This window comes from Candoia aspera, chromosome 2 (assembly GCF_035149785.1).
Source record: "Candoia aspera isolate rCanAsp1 chromosome 2, rCanAsp1.hap2, whole genome shotgun sequence".
Taxonomy (NCBI): domain Eukaryota; kingdom Metazoa; phylum Chordata; class Lepidosauria; order Squamata; family Boidae; genus Candoia; species Candoia aspera.
Genome location: NC_086154.1, coordinates 97925187 through 97948252, shown reverse-complemented (window position 1 = coordinate 97948252; position 23066 = coordinate 97925187). Strand labels below are relative to the sequence as shown.

At 39.1% G+C, this 23066-nt stretch overlaps 1 protein-coding gene across 3 annotated transcripts in view; it reads left to right on the top strand.

Moving 5' to 3' along the window:
• The window catches only part of PRKACA (protein kinase cAMP-activated catalytic subunit alpha), a 66028-nt gene that overhangs the window by 9240 nt on the left and 33722 nt on the right, over window positions 1–23066 (top strand). The window contains exon 1 of one of the 3 annotated variants that reach the window (XM_063292514.1): window positions 6276–6480. The exons of the other annotated variants lie outside the window; for them this stretch is intronic. Coding sequence (XP_063148584.1) covers window positions 6291–6480 — 190 coding nt within the window. The 5' untranslated portion in view covers window positions 6276–6290. Of the gene's footprint in view, window positions 1–6275; window positions 6481–23066 lie in introns of those variants that run through there. 3 annotated transcript variants of the gene reach the window in all.

Sequence of the window (23066 nt, the reverse complement as noted above, 5' to 3'; positions counted from 1 at the left end):
GGGGATATTATACATTGTTTGCCAAGGTACCGTGCTATCGAAGATTGCTTTACCAGTCTTCACTCAACCCTCTTTTCTTCCCCCTTTTAATGAGAAAAGCTATGGGGCATGTATTTCTTTTCTGCTGTAGCACTTTGCTTAATCTTAACATAGTTATTGGAGAGGGAGAGAAAATTAGTGATGATTTCTCTTGTGTGTGTATATGTATATATATATATATATATATATGATGTATATTTTTCAGCATCAGTCATTAGCATGGTAGAAGCAATGAAAGCATAAAATCATTTGTACTAAGTAAGCATGAGTGACCTTAGACAATTACACTACTTACTGGAAATGTTCATACTGAAGGTGTCAAATATGCTGATAAATAAGAAAATATTCATGCCAAGAAAAGTAAATAGATTGATGTGTCTCCAAGGGCAAAAATATAGCCTTACAAGTATATTCTTAGAAAAAAGGTTGGCACTTCTTAGAACTTTCCAACAAGGAGCAGAAAGTTCAGGAAGTAAGCACATTTGTTAGCACTGCAGTCTGGTGCACTGAAAGTTACTTTTAAGAACAAATAATGGTTTTGTTTAATATGTAAACATGACAAGGCCATGTAGGCATTGAATGTGGGGTGGAGGCTACAAATTGGATCAGTCTGTGTAGATACTCTTGCTGCTGTGGTAGTGATGTCTGTATCTGCTCCTTTGCAGTTTTGGTTACTTGGCAGTAGATAATTTTTTTGCTACTTTGACCAGCTTGGAATTGAATCTTCCCTCATCAATCAGTAAAAATAGTAGCTTTCTGCTCTTTTCCATGCTTGAGAATCATAAGAAAAGGAGGGGAAAAAAGACACAATATATAGAAACATACCACAAAAGCAAAACATATATTTTCAGAATTCTTACGTTGCAAATTAGTATAATTCATTAAGTGTAAATGAACTATAGGATGCTACTTAAAGGAATGCATATCAGTAAACCAAATGCCATATATTTGGTTTGTGGTGTTCTGACTAGGATTGAATATACTCCTCCTTACCAGACCTTTGAAGCTAGTTAAAAATTACACTAAGCTAGTCAGATTTAAAGAATTGAATAGAAGGCACAGCGCCCCCACTTCCAAATTTTCATGTCAGGTTCCTTCCATGTTGTTGGATCACTGCAGAACTTGACATAGCAAAGTTGCTTTGGATAAGTATTTCTAAAAAGTCTCAGGGTAAGTGTTAATTCTTAACTTTGTTATCCCTTTTAGGTATCTTTAAAAAAACAAATTCCAGAAGCCTTACTTTAGATTTGGAGCACCATGTATGAATTTTAAAGCAGTGTTATATTAATTGCTAATTTAGTTGCTAAAGTCTCATTCTAAGCACATATGTGCTAATGCAACAAGTAAAGTTTGCCCAAAACTTAGAACAATCCTCTGGAGAATGTTGATGACTCTTCTCTTGTGATGCTGGTGATGGTATGGAATATTGATAAGGAAGACCATTTCTACACTCGACTGTGGTGCATATATGTTTGCATTTTTAAAATTAAATTGAGAAAATTAACATACCTCCTACTGTTAAAGCTTCCAGCTTCGCATGTTTCTGAAAATATGTTCAATATGCTGCACAGAAAGCCTTACATTGGAATATCATAGCATATTAAGATGAATTTTATAGCTCTGTATTCCAGTCTTGTTCACTCAGTGGATGTCAGTGGGTAACAAATTCAAAAGATATAGGTAACTTTCTTAGTTTTGTCATGCATGAAATATAAAAACAAGTAGCTGATTTTGTCAGTTCTGCAGTTAATTATATACGTGCATACTCATGACTATTGATTTATGGAGGATTTTGCTGGTTTTCCAAATGTATCATATTTGCATATTTCATTGCATTCCACTAATGAAGCCAACAGCAAAGTTTCAGTGGGGTAGCTCTTGGTAGTTGTCCGTATCAATTTATGTAATATTAATTACTATTATCCTTAAGTAAATTAAAGGAAAAGATTGGCTAGGTCTTCTCTCAGCAAGGCTTTGTTAATGCTTTTCTTTCCCTGCTGTTTTTAATGCAATCTGATGCTAGTGTTTATCTGACTTTTATTTAATGTTTATCATTCATTGTTCTGTTTGTTGTTTCAATGATTGATGGTGATTTATAATTTGTGGGCCACTTTATTAACTTATAATCTGGTATGTTAAAAAAAGAAACAAACCAAATTTTGGGGGAATAACCAAAATTCCCAGGGATACAGTTTATCAAATAATATAGTCCCAAAATCTGAAAGATTAAATTGAATTCATAGTAAAGAAACAAATTTCTTATTTAAAAAAATGGAAATATATTTCCCAAACATTCTGAAATGGGAGACAGCAGAATAATCTGGCTCTCACATTCTGAGGCAGTATTGTGACAGTCTAATGAAAGCTATTGGCTAAAGATAAAACTAAGTATATTCCAGGTATAAGTATAATGTATAATGAAAAAATGTTTTATTGCTTATTAGTTCAGTTAGAAAATGTACCCCAGTGAGAAAAATCATAAGCTTTAAAACTTTTAAGGTGTTTTTATTTTAAAATACAGTAATTGTACATTGGGATGCCATGCTCCTAGAACAGTTAATCCCATCTTCATGGTATATGAAGTGCTTTTACAGCACTCTTTTCCACCCTTAAGTCCTCCAGATATGTTAGTTATCAGTTTCCACAACTTCCTAGCCTGCATGACTATGTGGGTTGAGAAATTATGGAAATTTAAACTTGCACATCTAGCAAGCAACAGATAAGGTAAGATGGTTCTGTAGGCTTAATACCCTGCAATTTAGTTGATGTGGAACAGACTCTTTCTGGTCACCTCTTATCAACTGAACTCATTCATATGAAATCTGGAAGTTTCTGCTTACTAGCAGTAGCAAGTATATTCTTCCTTGCTTTCAAAATCTGCATTGGAATTCAGGAAGGTAAGTTTAATGCACATTTTTACTCTCCTGCCAAGATTCCAACTGGGATTTCTGCACCACCTGTAGAAAAAGGCCTTTCATGCAACGTGTGAATGAATTTCATATAGTTTGGGCATAATTTTAATTAGTTTGCCCATTTGATTCTTTTAACAATTTTGTATTTTTAGATTTCATAATCTTCATATTTATCTCATCAGAATATATGAAAGTAACACATACTATGTTGTATAGTGCATACTAGTAATTTGTGATGTTCAACAGTTTTGCCAAATTTAGGAAGTACTTGGCCTAATTCTCTTCTTCATAGGATTTTTGTGGGAGAGTCTAAGATCAAAGTTTGCATGTAGCAATACTGGGTAATGGTGTGTGAGAGGGATATTTTTTATTTCCAAACTGATTATATGTCTAGTTGTTCCAGCTTAAGTCGTCTTTCCCTAGCTGGATTCTTGCTCATCTTCTTGTACATCCACAGCTGGAGTGATGAAATAACCCTCTAGAAGCATGGGAAATCAGAAATTTGCTGAGAAAGCAAAGCTTTTCAAGGATTACTCTGTTTTCCCTACTTGTGTCCCACTTCTTGACTTATACAACCTTTGCTTTCTGCTGTTCTAGCTGAATACATTCATTCCAGCATGTTCATTAGAAAATATTTTAAGCTTTTGTGCTGAATCCACCAAAGATTTACCTTCCAAGATAACAAAAAAAATTTAAAAAATCTAATGAAACTTCATCTGTAAAATTTTAACCCTTTACTTTGGAAGTGAGAATCCATTTGTTTTAATGCAACAAATTAAGGTCTATTCTTTCAGCTAAGAAACAATCTTCTGTTGTTTATCCCCACTTGATTTCTCTTCCTCTGTGTAAGTCAAACTCTAGGAAGGGAATTGGTTCCTTTATTTTACATACTTGACTAACAAATCTGTATGTATCGTAAGTTTGCTTTGCAGAATATCTGTGATGATTTTATTAGGAACATATTTAATTAACATGTAACCTAACTGATTTTTTTTAGTAATATTTTGAAGTGTATATTTCTGTTAATGTTGAAACAAACTACAAAGGTGTCCAGAAACTGCTTGCTAGCACATAGGACTTTAAAGTATTTTCTAGCCATGTTCTCTGTTCATCTTATTTGGTTACTAGTCCATAAACAGAATTTTGCAGCAGTCTTTCTGTCTCCTGTCAGAATTGTTAATATGTTCTTGTCTTATGATCTGTAGCTTGGCCTATGGTTGTGTAGATAATGCTGGGGAGACTTGGGTACTGCTATTAATTAAAATCCAAAGATTAAATGCTAAAGACATTATGTCCCCACTGACAGCCAGTTTGGTCTAGTGGTTAAGGCAACAAGTTAGAAACCAGGAGACTCTCAGTTCTAGTCCTGCCTTAGGCCTGAAAGACGGCTGGGTGACCTTGGACCACTCGCGCGCTCTCAGCCCAAACCACCTCACAGGGTTGTTGTTGTGGGGAAAAGAGAAGGAGGAAGGCGTATTAACTATGTTGGCCGCCTTGAGTTGTTTATAAAAAAAAATAATAAAGGCGGGATAGAAAAGAAATAAATAAAAGAAATAAAAAATAAATAACCCAGTTTGCCCATTCCCTGTGCTGAAATGATTGGGGTATTTAAAATTTCCTTGGGCAGTGCAAAGTCTGTTTGTAAAGTTCTGAAATTGAAAGTCTGTTCCTTTAAACTCTTTGTACAAACTTGGCATCATGCCCAGCCACTTCTTGCTTCAAGGCTGTTCCTTTGGGTTTTCTTCTGAAATAGTACTGCAAAACTACTCTGCCACTGTTCATGCTTTTCTTGTCAAGAAGTGCAACCTTGCCATGCAGTTTTTGAATTACATACCAATTCTGTACTGGAGATGACGAGGAGATCCAATATTGGAAGAACAGATCTTGCAGCCTGAATCTGGATCATCTCTTAAGTGTAGAGAACATAGCTGTTATCTGGAAGTGGTACTATGGATTCTAAACCCAGCAGTCCTCAAAGTACATGGGAAGGTGACTCTGAATTCAGTTTCCAGTTTTGGACCCAACTTTTTCTGTGGATGCATTTGTTTGGTCGGCTGGTCAGTTTTATCTTACGTAACTTCAGAGGGCTAAAGTAATGACTTTTTCCTGGCCCTTTAATCAGTTTGGGCTTCAGATTGCTACTGTCACATTTAATTATCTTCTTTAATCTGAATCTTACTGGTAAGCAGTTTTTTTAGAAAGGGACACTTGCCTTGTGCTTTTCTTTTCTCTCCCTGCCTTTCCTACCCATTCTTCTCCTTTATGGATGACTTTATTTGAGTATGGTTTTTCAAGCTTGGGGATATGGTCAAAGCAGCAGATGATTTCAAAAGCCGGATAGTGATTTTTATTTGTTTTGTTGGCACATTCTGAACTAGGGTATATACTTCTGTTTACTTTCTTATAAGTTCTTTGGAACTGCTTAGATATGCCACAATTTGTGGTTAGAACAACTGCTGTTAAGCTAATAAATGTTTACATTTAAATATAGCATTTAGAAAAGGAGATTTCCATCTCTAGAATGCAGAGCACCCAAAGAAGTATGACCTTGAACAGTCTCTTTGTTTGTACTTATATCTTATGGACTGCACCAGGTTCGTCCCATCTACCACACCAGTTCTTTGTTTGGGGATGCTATTATTAGCTAAATACCTCTGTCTCTGAAACTGTTTCCTGTTAAAGAATTAACTTTTTTTTTTTAAAATAGGACTTCCCTACCTGATGAGATCCTTATTTGCCCTGCCTTCAACTCTGAGAGCAAATGAGATACAAAGAATCTCTGAGCTATTTTAAGCCTTATTGCATGGCCTTTGCTACCCTTGATCTGGCAGACCTCCCTTTTTCTGTATTAATCAAATCTGTCTGCTCCTCACCCTCTAACCAGCTGATCAAGCTTCCAATATGGAATGGACTATCCTGAAGCCTTTCTGGGCATAGTGGGGGTTGGGAAAATCTGGCATGTTTATGGATGATTGCCCTGGAGAGCTACGTAGCTGTTGCTGAACTGACATGAGTGCTTTTGTCCAGGGAGGTGGATTTGATGGAAATTCTGTCCTGGTTAAAAGTTGAGAGCAATCAGCTCAAGCCAAATGTCTGCCTCAGTCAGCAGAAGGGGAATGTAAAGAGCTTTGCTGGAAGTGTGTCTGCTCTCTGGTTGCTTCCTTTAGTCTCCACTTCACATTTTGGGACAGGAAAAACACTGTGCTTGCCTCTACCAGTGGGTAAATAGCAATGATCAAGGAGAGCGCTCTCCTAAATCCTGACTGAGCTGCCTGATTGTATTTGCTGTGAGAGCAGACCTGGAATGACAAAAGAATTACTGATAAAATTAAGGGAAACATGAGCTATGGAGCTGAAATAAATGGTCAGGACTCCAACAAGAACAACGGGTGTAAGATGACAGCGCTACAGAAACTGGAGAATCTTGCAGGGCGGATCTTTTACTGGGGGCCATGGAGTGATACAGGAGCACCAAGCTGTGGAGAGGCTGTCTTTGAATCAAAGCATACTGCTGCCTGGAATAAGCAAAGTGAGTTGACAAACTGAGCATGATTTCCAAGGGAGTGGGAATGGATGCAGAGTTTCCAACAGCTCTGTTCCTCAAATGAACCTTTAGAGGTGCTGCTGCTGCTCTTTAATAATGATACATGTAGGTATTAGTGCCTGAGTGTGGAGCAGAACGTTAAAATAGGCCTCATATGTCTTCCAGAGTAGCCCATAAACATGGATACCACAACTCTGGTGGTCATGCTGACCACCTCATTCTCTATATTAAACTACCCTGTTTTTAAGGGTCGGCTGCTTTCCTTAATGACACTAGAGCTTACTGTTATATAGCATTTGATTCTCAAATCCACAGTACTTTTTTTTCCTCAAAATTGGCTGTCCTGTTACTAGAACCTAGCTGTTAATGATTCAATACTCTAAGCTTAAACTGCATGGAATATGAAAATGTTGTTCAGGTAAATGTAAATAACTTGCCAAGCAGCAAATGGGAGACAGGCCCTAATTATGTGTTTTCATGCAGTGGCGATCGCCAACCAATCTGAGTTGCTATGAGAAGAAAAGCAAAGATGGAACACCTTTTTCACAGACCAGTTTTCTAAACTAAATTCTATCCTAGTAAGAATGCTTTGGAGAATGGGCAGATGGGTGAAGAGGAAGTATATCTGCTGTTCATATTTCTACTTCCATTTGCCCCCACTCAATGGTTTAGCAATTCTATAATGGCCTCTGGCTTGTGGTTGTATGTATCTGAGAATAATGCATGTTTCTGGTGATTTTTCATTCATTGGCAGACAAACCATTTTTAAGTAGCAAATTCTCTTTGCACTTCAATATTTCAAGCATTGGTTCCCACCTTGATAACTAGTCCTCTGGCCTCTTCTCACCTGCCTTGTAAGCACTTTATTGTGTTTCAGTCTGAGTGCGTACTCTGACTTTTTGATATAGCAATTTCAGTTCAAGGCAGACAGAACACCATAGAGACACGGTCTTGATAGTGTTGTTTTTACTCTTTCCTGCCACCACGTACCAAATTTACAATTTTTATTCTTATTTTTGTCTGAAGTTGTACTCTTTTTCTCTCATTGGCTCAGTCTTGATCCCTAGAGTAGCCTACCTCAGATGATGGGACAGAAGCAGGTAGTAGGCCTTGCATTGCCTGTCCTTTACATTTCTGGCTCCTTTAAGTAGGAGGGAGTGAGTGCAATCTATTCTTTGATGCTCAAACATGTTTAAACAAAATTGTCACAATAATATTTTGGTATTGCCACCTGGTCTAAAATAGAAGCTTGTAGAACATCTGATGCCAGATTCCTTGGGCCCTTAATCTTTTGGCATTGGTACTCATTCATTCCTGCATCTGAGCCTGTTGTACATGAAAAGCAGGCTCAGAACAGGAGGAGGGTTTGTTAGGCAAAAGATCCAGGAGTAAGATCTTAATGAATCTAGGGGATATGAATAAAAAGAGTGATTTCTAAGTGTGCCTTCAGAGATAATTTTTCCTTCCATTGCTCATTTATACGAGGTTAAGATTTGACAAATTGCTGTGTAGTTTCACTGATGTTTAACAATTAGGCAGTTTAGGAGTACAGTAGTGTTTTTTCCCCCTTGGTTCTGTAAATTCACTGTAAGTTCCCTTAACTGAATCTGTTAAACTCTCATGAGAAAAACTTGCTACTACATCTAAATGGTTCTGAAAAGCTTTGTGGAAATATGTTGGTTTTTAAGATGTCCATTCAATCAGTGAGCTTGAAATATTTTTTCTTTCCATATTTGTTGGCATATCTTGCATTCTACAAATCTAAGCTTCAATTTAACTTTTTAAATTTGTTTTATTTATTTATTTGATTAATTTGTATGGCTGTCCATCTCAAATTCATTCCTGGATGGCTAACAACAGTTAAAAACACCATAAAGCATATAACAATAACAACAATGTACACATAATTGACAACCTAGGTAAAAAACAAAATGACCAACAATAAGTCAGTGTATCCATTACACAGGCTGTGCCATACATCTGGATCCCCAAGCTCAGTGACAAAACCATAACTTTAAGGCCTTATGAAAAGCCAGCAGAGTTGGGGCCAATCTAATCTCCAGGTGGGTTGATATTCCAAAGGCAGGTATCGTGACAGAAAAGGCTTTCTTCCTGGGCCCCACCAGATATCATTGTCTAATAGATGGGACCCAGAACATGCCTTTCCTGTCAGCCCTAGTGGGATGGGTAGACATAAGTGGGGAGAGACAGTCCCTCAAATAACAGTATCTTGGGAGCCTTAGAGGCCTAAACAATAAACAGCATATCATCCACCTAGTGGTCAGTTACTATGGAAAAGAGAGTAATACTATACAGGTAGTCCTCACTTACCAACAGTAATTGGGACCAGGAACTACATTACTTAGTGATGCGGTCATAAGGTATAATGTCACATGACCGCACTGACTTAACGATGGCAGTTCCAGAAGTCCCAGCTGCCATTGTTAGGCGAATCCCATGCAGTCGCAGTGTCCTGCAGTCATGGGATCACCATTTGTGACCTCCTGCCAGCTTTCCTATTGACTTTGCCTATTGGAAGCCAGCAGTGAAGGTCGTAAATGGCAATCGCATGACTGCAGGACACTGCGACATAATTGCAAGCCAGTTGCCAAGCACCCAAATCATAATTGCATGACTGCAGGGATGTTGCAATGGCCACAACTATGAGGACCCGTCATAAGTACCCCTTGTTCAGTGCTGTCATAACTTTGTTGTAATGAGTGTATGTTAAATGAGGACTACATGTATATTCCACAGCCTTTTAAGCATTAAGCATCTGCCCCCAAACAGCCACTGTGTGGGACAGGACATTTATTTAAAGAGTAGTTGCATTCCTGGGCCAAGTACAGATGACTTCCTTGGTTTTTGCAAGCTAGCATTAGCTGGACCATTTGTTTCTCCACTTCTAAATCTGACCAGAGCCTCTTTATGTTAGTTATATAGTGTACATGTCAAAGTTATGACAGTCCAAGCTGATATTGTCTTGATTATTTTTAGGTAAAGTCTTTATCTCTTCCCTCAAAACAGAAGTTGTGTGTGTATATTTAAAATTATGCAAAAGTTGTATGAAGCAACTAATACAACTGTTTATGGAAAATTACTTCAGTAATTACCTGTTTCCTCTCTAAATTGTAATATAATTTATGTTCCGACGTAAAAGCTAATATTTCCCGACCTTGGCAATTTCTAGATATGTGGAGAATAGCTGGCTGGGAATTCTGTGTCCCTCTTTGCCTGGGTTAGGAGACACAAGTATAAGCAGTTCAAATACTATTTTCTAAGTCTTCTTTTTCCTAGAACCTTACGCCACTGAGCATAAGAATTATTCCCTCTGCGTCCCGTTGGATGACCAGCCTATCTTTGCCTTTGCAAAGGCTTATTGTATATCAGTGTTTTGGTGCAGTATGGATTTTTAACCCTCTCAAAATTGTTACACTTTTTATTTCCATTTTAGATTCTACTGTTCTGCATATGACACTTAAGCTAGGTAGCAATGAAATGAAAACGATAAGTACAAAAAATTACAAGTATAAAAAGATATGAAAATAAATCAAAAAGTCAGAGGATAAAACAGCAGACTGATAAAATAGGTTGAGCAATAAAACATGACAAATTTAGACAAAGTCTTGTCTAAACAAAAATGTATTTGCCTAGAAGCAGGAGGGCAAAGGGGGGCCTAGACAAACGCCTGACTGGGAAGAAATGTAGCCATTGTGAAGGCTCCCTCCTTCTCTTCAGCCATTTTATAATTTAGCAGGTCTCTCCAGATGATAAGGGGGAAAAAATCCCCTGGAATTTACTGGGTAATATCAGAGATTTTTAAATTGAGGAAAAATGTCGGCAGGTACTTTCTACATAATTCAAACACATATGCATGACAATTAAATGTATAATTCCTTGTTCTAAGGGATCAAGAGGTAGCTTTCCAGGAAGCAAAACAAAGATACTGTTCAGTTTTTTTTATCATTTGACAATTACAGAATTAAATCATCTAATGTTTATTTTAAAAGGCTTTAAATTGATTTAACTTCTATAATACCATCTGTTGCATTCTGCTTAATAAAATCTATGTGACCGCTTTAGTACATGCTCATGAAACATTTTGTGCATGCACAGACAAACCCCACATCGTTTTATGGATTTACACTTTCTTGGCATCCTTCCCCAGCCTTGGGTGATCATCAGGTATGTCATATACAGTCTCCTGTAATCCATCATTCAGAACAGCTGTGCTGACTAGAAAGTATGGGAATTGTAGTCAGCATACTAAAGGGCATCTGGATGGAGAACTGATTCTACTAGATAGCTTCTGCCCTATTTAGAAGAAAGAATCCCCCTGGCTTCCTCACTTTATTTCAGGCTGCTGCCTTGTTGGAGATCAATAATGTAGTTCCCCTCAGTCATCCAGCAAATGCATTCTCCTTGTCCTGCATACCTACAGGCATACTTTTTCTTTCCTTTGAAAGCAAAGAAGTCCACCATCTCTTTCCTCAGTGCGCTTTGGTTGTCATAAGCACATTATGTCAGTGATGATAGGCATGAGTCTTCTGTTGCAAGGAAATGTGGTTAGTATATACAGAAATATAAAATTACATTTTCCTGATTTTTTTTTCAGAAAAATGCAGGCCTTTTTTATATCTCTCTTTCATGATGTAAATTCACTTTGCTGTTCAAGAACATAAAATACAACATGGATAACTTATTGTAGACATGCACTTATCATGCAAATTAAATGTAAAAGTATAATTTAGTCAGACAGTAGTTAGATTTACTAATTGAATTTACTTTAAACCATTTAAAAAACTTCCTTTGGGGACTCCTTATTTCACCTGATCACTGAGCACATCTACCAACCTCTAGCAAAAAGACAGCATTAGACAAGCCCATAAGCAAAATCGGGCCCTGAAACCTTCTTCCTTCCTTTGGTGATAATGGTAGTATGATTCACAATTCGGGGAGCAGAAATGCATCTTGCTTTTGCATTTGAAAGTTGTATCACACTGCTTGTCTTTTCTGTGCAGGAATTGTAGTGCTCTGATAATCTAGATAATTCCTGTTACAATTGAATAAAAAATATTTTGCTTGAATAAAGGATAATAGCATATGGGCACCTTGTCTAATTCTGAAAGTAAATATTCCATTGGAGATTTTTTACTTTTTCCATTTTTTTAGAAATAAGACCAAAAAAAAGCCTTGGAGGAAAAATGGAAAAATCTAGGGTTTCTTTATTCTTCGGTATATTGTTGTTTAACCAAGCCATCTCTAGGTATGAATACTGAAATTTTTGGACAGAGAAAACTTTGGATAATCATTCTTAACTTTTTTACGGTTCATAAAAAAACAGTTAACTGGTTCATTCTCCTTCCCTCTGACTTCTGTCACATCTTTTCCAATCATCTCATGCTATGCTGTGTTCATAGTGCTGAATAATGAAGACACCCTAGGTTCTAACCAAGTGGCTCTGGTAGTCAAGGCTCTCTACTAACTAGAGGTAAGCTAAACAGAGGTCACAGTATTTGGCAGTGCCTAATCAACCTGGGCTGATATTTGAAAGGCTAAGCAGTGTTGGATCTGGTTAATACTTTGATGGGACATCTGAGATGTCATTAAAAACTTGTGATGAACCTCTTCCATACTGGTACCAAGAAACAACACTGGTAAGTTCATTTAATCACCAGGAGTTGAGCTCAGCTTAGGAGGTTTTATCATTAAAGCCACATAAAAGTGCTTTTTGACTCTGCTTGTTAGCTAATTCTGGGCTGAATCAGTTTCTGATCCCTGTTGAGACAGTGGTGTTAGGGACATGAATGTTAATTCTATTCCTAAAGAGATTGATTAGGGTTACTGTCTTCTATGCCTCTGAGAAAACTGCCCTGCCTTTCATCTTCTATAAAGCTGCTATATCATGGCTGAGAGTTTCAAAGATAGCAGTTAGCTGTTAGAGATTGAGGGTAGGCTTCATAGCATGAATACCTGAAATAAAAGTAACCTTGTCACTACAACAAAGATTTCTAAAATCCTAGGGAGACAATTCTGGTTTGAAGAATTCCATGTTTCCCTGGCTTCTCTGGCTGTAATATCTTGTTTGTTTGTTTGTTTATGCTCAGTAACATATTAGTGGTTGAGGACCACAAGACATTGCAATCATAATATCAGTGAGGCTGGGTGGAATTTTCTGCCTTTTCCAATTTTTCTGATGTTTTTAAAAAGTAAAATATATATGTTAAGCTTATTGGAGGCTTAGTCATTTACTACTTCACTGGATCCAAAAGAAAATTGTGCCACAATTATTCAACTGCAAAAAGACAGGATTGTATGAAGGTCAGATGTTACCCACCTTATTCTATTGACTTGAAGCTATAATGGAAATACTCATTTTAATTGCATTTCTGAATAGCATATTGCTTCAAGTTTTATTCTACTCAGGTTTTACTTTCTGTGTTCTATTGGATTCTCAGTGTAGTAAAATTAAGCTTTAGAGTGGCTGTTGGGTTTCTGTGAATTACTTTATTGTGATAAACTGGCACACTTAAGTGATCCTTTATGACACAGTTTGTTGTTCAAATGTAAACTATTATTATATAAATCAAGAAGTGACCTTTAAAACAAGGTAGATGAGGAAATGATATGGGATATAGCTAGCTCTAAAAAACTATGAAAAATAGACTTTGAAAAAAAATTAACAGATACGCAATTTCCTTCTGTGGAAAAAGTAGGTACACCCTTTGCTATAATACCTTTGCTACCCCTTTGGCAGAAACAACCTCAAGTAGGTGTTCGTTATCACTGTCTCCCAGTCTCTGACATCAACTGGGAGGAGTTTTTTCCACTCTTCCATGCAGAATTTTTTCAGATGTGCAATGTTTGAGGAGTTTCTTGCCTGCACAGCCTGTTTGAAATCACCCCACAGCATCTCGGTGGGATTTAGATCTGGGCTTTGACTTGGCTGTTGCAGAACCCTCCATTTCTTTTTTCAGCCATTCCTTGGTGGATTTATTGGAATGTTTAGGGCCATTGTCATGTTTGAAGGTCCCCTTTCAGTTGAGCTTCAATCTTCTGACAGATGTTCTCAGGTTATCCTCAGGCACCCTCTGGTACAATGAAGAATTCATAGTGGATTCTATGATGGTGAGCTGCCCAGGCCCTGAATGCAGCAAAGCAGCCCTAAACCATAACTCTCCCAGCACCATACTTTACAGCGGTATCAGGTTCTTCTAGTGAAATGCTGTCTTTGCTTTTTGCCAAACATGTCTTCTGATACTGTGGCCAAATAACTCTTATCTTTGCCTCATTTGACCAGAGCTCATTTTTTCAGAAGTCCTGGTCTTTTTCCACATGTTCATGAGGAATCTTTAGTCTTGCCCTGATGTTTTTTCTGGACAACAAAGGTTTTGTCCTGGCACATCTCCCATGTAGATCTAATTTGTGCAACTTCTTTCCAAAGGTAGACTCAATGTTCTTTCACACCAGTAGTGGCGAGAGCTATCTGTTGGTCACGTGATGAAATTCTGGGGTTCTTAGAGACTTATTTCAGCCTCTTGTGTTCTGCTCTTGGGCTGAACCTGCTGGGGCAGCCTGGCCTGGGCAAGTCGGCAGTTGTATGTGATCTCCACCTGTAGATGATCTTCTGGACAGTGGAATGATTGATGTCCAATTGTTTGTGATCTTAAATCCGTTCCCAAACTCACAGGCATCTCTAACCTTTCTGAAGGCCTCAGAGAGTTCTTTCAATCTAGGCATGGTGAGACCACACACTTCAGCAACAAAGGGCAAATCAAACTAAATGTCTGAGGTTTAAATTAGACAGGTTCTAATCATTTGCACCTTATCTGATGCACCTGATTCTAATTTTAGGTATTTGAGGTAGTGATAAATGCAGGGGTGTATTTACTTTTTCTGCATGTGAAAGTTGCATTTATGTTTATTTAAATTACACGATGGGCTACAAAATGTAAGTGGTGCATGATATTTATTACATGATATCCCCTTTATCATTTTTTTAAAATGAAGATCAAGTATCTATGTTGAAATATGTTGAAAAAAACCCCTCCAAAACAATGGGGTGTACTTACTTTTTCACATGACTGTAAATTCTCTCCAAAAACCTGATACATGTTGCCATTTCCTCTGGTATAAATAAACATTCTCCTCTTGTGGCTTCTTTATGAATCTCTAATGACTTTTCTGGCAATTTGATAGTTTACTAGACAGCCCGTGACCCTTTGGGTCATCATTTCAGAGATATTTCTTTACCAGATTCTTCAGTGCCTTCAACAATGGTAGAGCTTCCAATGTACTGGAAAAGTTCTTTAAAATTCAGGAAGAAACATATCTGTCTGAAACCCATGTTGAACTGTATAGCCCAGTCAAATATCAGGACTTAACCACAGGAAATGTTTTATGACATTTTGCATTATGTCATAAAATGTTTTATGACCATTTTTATGTCATAAAATGTTTTATGACCATTTTTATGTCATAAAATGTTTTATAAAATTTGCCAAATTCCTATTCCCTGAGAGTCATGGGTCCCAGATTTTGGATGCATTCCATAAGTTAGCCCATTTGAGATACCTTGGTTGAAAAAGTTTTGCTCTATGACGCACCGTTTCACCCAGTTAAAGGTTACAGGCACAAGAGTTTTCATAGAATATAGCTGTAGCATGCTTATTAAGATATACAGTTCAGTCTAAAATTATGTCACTATGGCATATATTCAAGTATTAGTTATTCCTGGCAAATTTTCTTGTTTTTTTTTAACACAACAAATCTGCAGTTGTTACTGTTTGCATCTATCTTGCATACAGTACAGCAATGGTATGTATTTTCCTCTCTTTATATGGCCTTTGAATTGCACTTGGAAGCAAACTGGAAGTCAGTTTTGACAGACTTTTATCATTGACAAAAAAGCTTTAGATAACTTGTCACTGTGTATGGAACCAGCTGAAGTTTCTAAATACTGAATTTAAGCACTCCCTTATGTAATGTGTTAGATTTACATACCAAGAATGGAAAATTGTAGCAAGAAGGGCTGTTGCTGGTTCATGAGCTGAATTCTTTAAATGGAATGTTAAACCTTTATTTATTTGTTTATTTATTTGAGATATTTCCTGCTTTCTGCTGAGCTCTTGGTCATCAAATAAAATTAAGGAACAGTACAAACATTTAAAAAATGCTAATATAAATTAATATTTAAAAGCTTAGCAAAAAAAGATATTACTGATTTAATAAATGCTTGGAGTTCAGATGCAACTTCTGAGGAAGTATGTTCCATAGCTTCCAGTTGGCCAGAGATTGTGTCTTGTGACTCTGGTAATGAGAGTTTCTTCAAAAGAGACTGTTTCAAGGTTAGCTCTATGTAGAGCACACTGCAATAGTCAATATATGATGTAAAAAAGGCATGGATCACTGTCACCAAATATGATGGGTAAACAAGGGTTGCAGCTAACATATTAGCTATAACTGAAAATGTTTTTTGCCGTGGTCATTACCTTCAAATTCAGTGACAGCTGAAAATCAAGGAACACTCTCAGGCCACTGAATTGCTTTTTCAGGGGCATGCTTCCCCATCCAAACTAGGTGTGAACATCTATCCCTAAGTCTAATTTACTACCTCTCTGATGTGTCTGATTTTAATTTCATCTTATTCGGCTTTTTATATAAGTATCTAGCCTGTTACTGAATTTCAGCAGATTACTTCTTTGAAGTTGGATGGTAAAGAGCAGTAGAGATGAGTATCATTATTATACTTAGAGTACCCACTGCTGAATAGCTTCCCCAATAGTTTCATGTAAATATGGGACACTGTAGATCAGTGGCCTTGTGTTGAACAGTAGCCTCCCAGTATTATCCTCTGGACACAGCTCAGCAGAAAAGATAGGAACCACAGTAAAACAGTATCCAGTAATTCAGAAGGATACTATGATTGATGGTATTGAAAACCACTGAGCAGGGCCACCTCTGGTGACTAGTTTCCAATGCAGGTCATCTATCAAAGTGACCAAAGCAATCTCAATACCATATCAAAACCAAAGGCCCAACTGAAATGTCTACAGATAATCAGTGGTTAGAGCTTATATTCACTCTTGGTAAGTATTGTTTATCAATATTTGAATTAAGTTGTTTTTTTTTCCAACAAGGGATAAAGAAGATTTTCAAGCACTATGGTCAAAGCTTTTGGAGTTGTAGACTTTTTTCTCTTTCTCTTTTTTTATTGCTGTGTTGAAATAGTACTGGTCCTTTAATTCTGCTGCATGTATTTTTCTTTAGTTAATTTGTTTAGCACAGCCTTTTTCAACCTTTTTACCCCTGAGGAATCCTTGAAATAATTTTCAGGTCTCAGGGAACCCCTGCATAAAAATTATTATATTAACAACTCACAATACATTAAACATAAAAAACAAGGTTTGTTTGTTTTTTCAATCATGATCTCTTGTGGAACCCTTAGCAACCTCTTGCAGAACCCTAGGATTCCATGGAAACCCAACTGAGAAAGATTGGTTCAGCAAAATAATACTTTGAAAATTAGAGTTTTGAGAGAGAAGAAAGTTCTTAAGAACTTTTAATCTTTTGGGTTAACTTTGCATTCCATTGTTTAGCTAGAGTTTCTGTAGTATCCCTGACAAAGTGGGAAGCCATTTGAATCCATCTGTGTTTGAGGTGCAGCATTTTAGCCATTATCTGTTCTTGCAGGGTTTTATACTCACCACTAGTCTAAAACTGACCAGAGAGTGATCTGTCCATGATAATGGAGACATTAAAGATTCTCCATCTTCCAATCACTAATTCCATGTGAACAAAATAACAAATCCAGAATGTGCTTTTCTGCATTTGTAGAGCCACATGCTAGCTGGGATAGGCCCATGGTTGTTGTAGTGAGCAGCCTCAGTGTGTACACTGAAAATCCCCAAGACAAGAAACCTAGGATAAACAAGTGGCCGGGTGTGAGACCCTGTTCTTCAAGCTGGATTCTCGAGAACAGTTGGGAGTTCTGCTACTGTACCAGCCTCCCTGCTGGAGGCCGTCTCAGGTTTGGCAGTGGAGTTCCCCAGGCTTATGGTGTTGGGGGACTTCAATCTGCCTTCCTTGGGGCGGGCCTTGGAAGCAGCCCAGGAGTTCATGGCAGCCATGGGCCTGTTCCAGATTATTCAGGACCCGACTAGAGACAGTGGCCTCACCCCGGACCTAGTTTTCTTGTCGGAGCAGTGGCAAGATGATCTGAGGGGACAATTACAGCTTTCCCCTTTGTCATGGTCGGATCATGCCCTGGTGGCCTTGAGATTCTCTCGTGCCACCCCCCTCCGCAGGGAGGCAGGACCCATTCGATTGGTCCTCCCCTGGCGACTGATGGACCCGGCTGGGTTTCAGAGGGAGGGGGGTTATACCTGAGTCTCTCCTGCACGGTCCAGTGGAGGCCCTGGCTGCTGCCTGGAACAGGGAGGCAGCCGGAGCCTTGGACAGGATCGCCCCTCTGCGGCTTCTCTTGCCCACTCAAACCCGGCACTCCCCGTGGTTTGCAGAGGAGCTCAGGGTTTTGAAGAGGGTTAAGAGACGCCAGAGCGCCACTGGAGGAAGACAAAAGCCGAACCCGACCGAACACAAACTAGAGCTGTGATTAAGGCCTACCTTGTGGCGGTAAGAGCGGCGAAGCGCCAGTACTTCTCTGCTCTTATTGCATCCGCAGATTGCCACCTTTTTGGGGAAGGTGGTTGAGAAAGTGGTGGCTTTGCAGCTCCAGAGGATTCTGAATGAAATGGATTATCTAGGCCCCTTTCAGTCAGGTTTCAGGCCCGGTTATGGGATGGAAACGGCATTGGTTGTGCTTATGGATGACCTCTGGCGGGAGCGAGATGGAGGCAGTGCATCCATCCTTGCTCTTCTTGACCTCTCAGCGGCTTTCGATACCATCGACCATGGTATCCTTCTGGACCGACTTAGGGAGCTGGGGGTGGGCGGTGTAGTTCTGCGCTGGTTCACCTCCTTCCTCCAGGGTCGGTCCCAGTCGGTGTTGATAGGGAGCGAGAGATCCAGCCCACGGCCCCTCCTTTGTGGGGTGCCGCAGGGTTCGGTACTCTCTCCGCTCCTTTTTAACATCTACATGAAACCACTGGGCGAAATCATCCGTCACTACGGGGTGAGGTATCATCAATATGCAGATGATACCCAATTATACATCTCCATCCCAGGTGAAGTAAGTGATGCTGTGGCCACCCTTTCTGAGTGCCTGGGGGCTGTGGGGGCCTGGATGGGGGACAACAGGTTGCGGCTGAACCCAGGGAAGACGGAGTGGCTGTGGATTAGTGGCTCCTCAATTTCTGGGAAATTGTCATCTTTAGTTCTGGATGGGGTTGCACTGCCCCAGACAGACCCGGTGCATAACGTGGGGGTCCTCCTGGACTCACGGCTCCTGCTCGAAGAGCAGGTGGCAGCTGTAGCTAGGAGGGCCTTTGTGCAACTTCATGTTGTGCGCCAGTTACGCCCCTTCCTGGAGCGATAGTCCCTTCGAACGGTCACTCATGCCTTGGTTATCTCCCGTATAGACTTCTGCAATGCGCTCTACATAGGGCTACCCTTGAAGAGTATCCGGAAGCTACAGCTGGTGCAAAATGCAGCTGCGCGGGCGATCTTGGGTTTCCCAAGATCAGCACACGTCACTCCTTTGCTCCGCGAGCTGCATTGGTTGCCAGTATGCTTCCGGGTCCAATTCAAGGTGTTGGTTATTACCTTTAAAGCCCTACATGGCATGGGTCCAGGTTACCTAAGGGACTGTCTCCTCCCCATCACATCAGCCTGTCCCACCCGGTCACGTAGAGAGGGCATGCTATGGACCCCGTCTGCAAGAGAATTCCATCTGGCGGGGTCCAGAGGCGGGCCTTCTCTGCAATAGCACCCGCCCTTTGGAATATCCTTCCCCCGGAAGTGAGATTAGCTCCCTCCCTCCTGGACTTTAGGAAACAGCTAAAGACCTGGTTCTGTAATTATGCCTGGGGCGGGAGGGAGAGTAGCCATTTCTGGGGATGGTTAGTTTCTTAGAAGGACCCAGTTCTGCCTGCAAATCATAAAGAACTTTTAACCATCGAGGTTTTTATTGTATTTATTGTATCTGTATTATAGGGTTTTATAGTTTTATAGTTTTATCTATCTTTTATTGTAAACCGCCCAGAGTCCCTTTTGGGAAATGGGCGGCGATAAATTTGATTAATAAATAAATAAACCAATGCACCCGAGGTCATCTCAGCTAACTCAGTGAATCTAAGCATCTAAGCTGCTAAGTCAAGGAAGGAGATAGCAGCTACCCAAATGTAGCAGCATGTACTCAGAATGACTTACTGTTGGATGGAGCATTTGATTTGCAAGATGAAATTTCTACAGACATGGCCACTCTGTCTCCTCCCTTCTATCCTAGCCTACAGTGTCATGGATTAACCCAGTGGTCAGAGCCAAGTCTCCATGACATATACTAGGTAAGCCCTTTCACTCAGGATTTAATCCTGAATAATAGTTTTACCAGCAGCTAACATAACACTGAAGAGCAGGATATTTTGGTTGAAGGGGTTACCATTGCTGTCATCCTGACTTCCTGAAACCTACAAGGGAGTGCCAGTGACCTGTTTTCCTTTACCTGCCTTAACCAGGGTGCAGCATTCCATATGTCACCACTTGACAGTTATTACTTTACTGTTCCCTTCCAGGCTATTTCCCATTCTCCCTGATGCATCCTAGTGTAACCAGCAATCCAGTTTTCTCTCCCATTAAAAACTCTACCCCATCCCAATATTCCACATGTATGCAAAAGAAAGTACAATGGGGTCTTTTCACTCCAAGGCCTCTGTAAGGGGCAATCTCATTTGTAGTTTGCTGGCTACTACCTCACTTGCCCACAGTAACTCCCTTTTGTAAGCAGTCAGCATCAGCAGGGAATATAGGGTCAGAGTCCGGGTCTGTGCAGAAGCTTGCACTCTGGGTTGGTATGATTCTTTTGGCAGCTATAATCCATAGGCAGATTAGCAAGCATGTAGCAAGTTGCTAAATTGCCTGAGTTTCAGTCTAAATGAATGGGTGCTGTTCTCTGCTTCAATTCATTCTGTCATATGGTCGTCATCGAAATGGCTGGATCCACTAGCATCTTTAACATGCAAATCTAATTTTTAGTCAGCATGGGAAACAACTGAATGCCACTTCCATGATCAACTAGATTACCAACTAATAGAATCTCTGTGTTTACCGAACTGGGGTTCAGTTTCTTGGCTTTATCAAGCCCATCACTATGCCTGTGCTCTTATTCAGAACAAGTGCAGAGGCTTACCAATATGCTGTTGAATCACTCATGTACAGAAACACTCTGGGCATATGTGCATAGAACAGGCAATTCAACCCACAAATTACAATCAAAAGTTCTGTCCTAAATTTTAGGTGGTGTATCAGTGGTCCATGAGGGAGGTAGATGCTGTTTCCTTTGTCAGATTTCCCATCCAATGGAGTACCAGATGCAAATACCTGAACTGTGGTGTGGTGATTAAACTGGCAAACTAATGGAAACAGAATGTCAATACTTCAAAGCGCACCTCTCCAAGGTGTCCCCAGTTATATTTGAAATATTGTGATATATCCAGAAATTGTTACTATTATATTGGGGGGTGTGATGGCTCTTGGAGGATAGTATAAGTTAAATAAATGAATCAAATGCTGAGTTTATGCTATTCTCTTTAATTAAAGAATGTTTTATGAGGATTATATGATGCCTCCCTGAAGAAAGTCATACTGCTTTTACTCACAGTTGATTCTGATTTTTCCCATAGGAGGAGAGACAAGAGGGGCCTAGCCTAGCTAATAAAACAGAAACAGGGGAGGGGGTAGAATGGCAGTTTTTGCTTGCTGCTGCTTATGTTTACATTGAAAACAGTATTTAGTAGGAGATGCGTGAAAGAAACATTTTGTTCTGAACTTGGAACAAAACAGCCCCATTCAGGATGTTCCACCAGAATAATTTTGAGCAGGTTATGTTCAAACAAGGATATTCCACATAAAGAATAAGGGACACTTGAAATGTGTCCCTGATTTTTCATACTGGAATTGATAAGGAATTGATTTTTCATACAAGAATTGATAAGGTGGCAATCCCTGAATACTGTATACGGAAAATTGGTCAAGGGGTGACACTTTTAAAAAAAATAAAATTTCATATTGCAAATAATGGAAGATATAGTTAAACATATTGTTTGCACCCTACCTGCACAAACAACCACAGAACTTTGATAAGAAACAACAGCAATGTTTTCACTGCAGCTCAGCCCATACATGACGGTAAAGTGAAAAAAAAAATCTTGTTTTGATCTTTGACTTGAAGGTCCTTGCAGTTGATTATCTGTTTGCAAAACTCAACAAAGCAACATAGTTTTTGCATTTGGCCACTTAAAAGCCCAACAGCATAACAGCACTATCTGTAATGTGTATGTACAATACATCTGAAAGAATTGAAGGTTGGGAAAAGGTAAGAGATGACATTGGCAAGGACAGGAAATTGTGCAATTCTTAAGAGGGAAAAAAGAAGTACTATAATAAGACAAGGAAATCTGTTGCTGCTGTGGAAGCAGTAATAAAATAGTGTCAGCTAATCTGGGTAGAGTAAAACAATTTAACATTTGGAGATGTGTATCTTGAGCTCAAATATAAAGTCCTGGAGAAACTACAGAAGCTCACCGCTGTTGGATTACTTTCAGCACTGCTGTCTCCACTATCAGCTGCATCACTAGAGCTGTTAAAGAAACACAAACCATCTGAGAAGTCACATGATAATAATGGCTCCAACTCAGAACTGAAGCTTAGATACTGTGCAGTAGGTTACCACATAGAGTGATTTCTTCCCCTTCACTGGAGGTTTTCAAACAGAGTCTGGATAGTCATCTACTGGGGATGGTGTAGTAAATCCTGTAGTGTGCAGGGGGTTGGACTTGATGACCTCTTAGGTCCTTTCCAACTCTATGACTATTCTAAGATATTCTACAGAAATGCTAGTTTGCTTGACTGAGATGAACTTTGATATGGAGACTAGATAACACAGTTCCTTCCTACCTATGATTGTTCTTTGGCAAGTAGAACAAATGGAATTTACTGAAGCAAAGATAAATTACAGGATCTGAATGAAATATTTAGATAACTTGAGATTTCTATCAAAGACTATCTAAAGGCAGCTGTGGATAACTGTACAAGCACTGAAGTAAAATTAAGGGGATTTCTGCAATGCCCAGTAGGAATTAGGAATTTAACTTGTAATATAAGAGAAATAAGTAGCATTATAGGAATCAGATGATAATGTTCTTGAATAACATTGGAAATCAGTCAATATAGATGGGACAGAATGAATTGTGGGAATTGTACTGTTTTAGGGTAATCTATCTGGCCTTCACTCTGTTCAGGAAACTAGGAATAGTCACTAAGAAATAAATTCTTCCTACTGTCACTGTAAAATGTATAGCGTCCAGCCATTTAACAACTCTCCCACTTGGGGATAAAATATTCTTGCTATATATGAACATTAGGAACACACAACATTAGTGCAGAAATGAACTTTC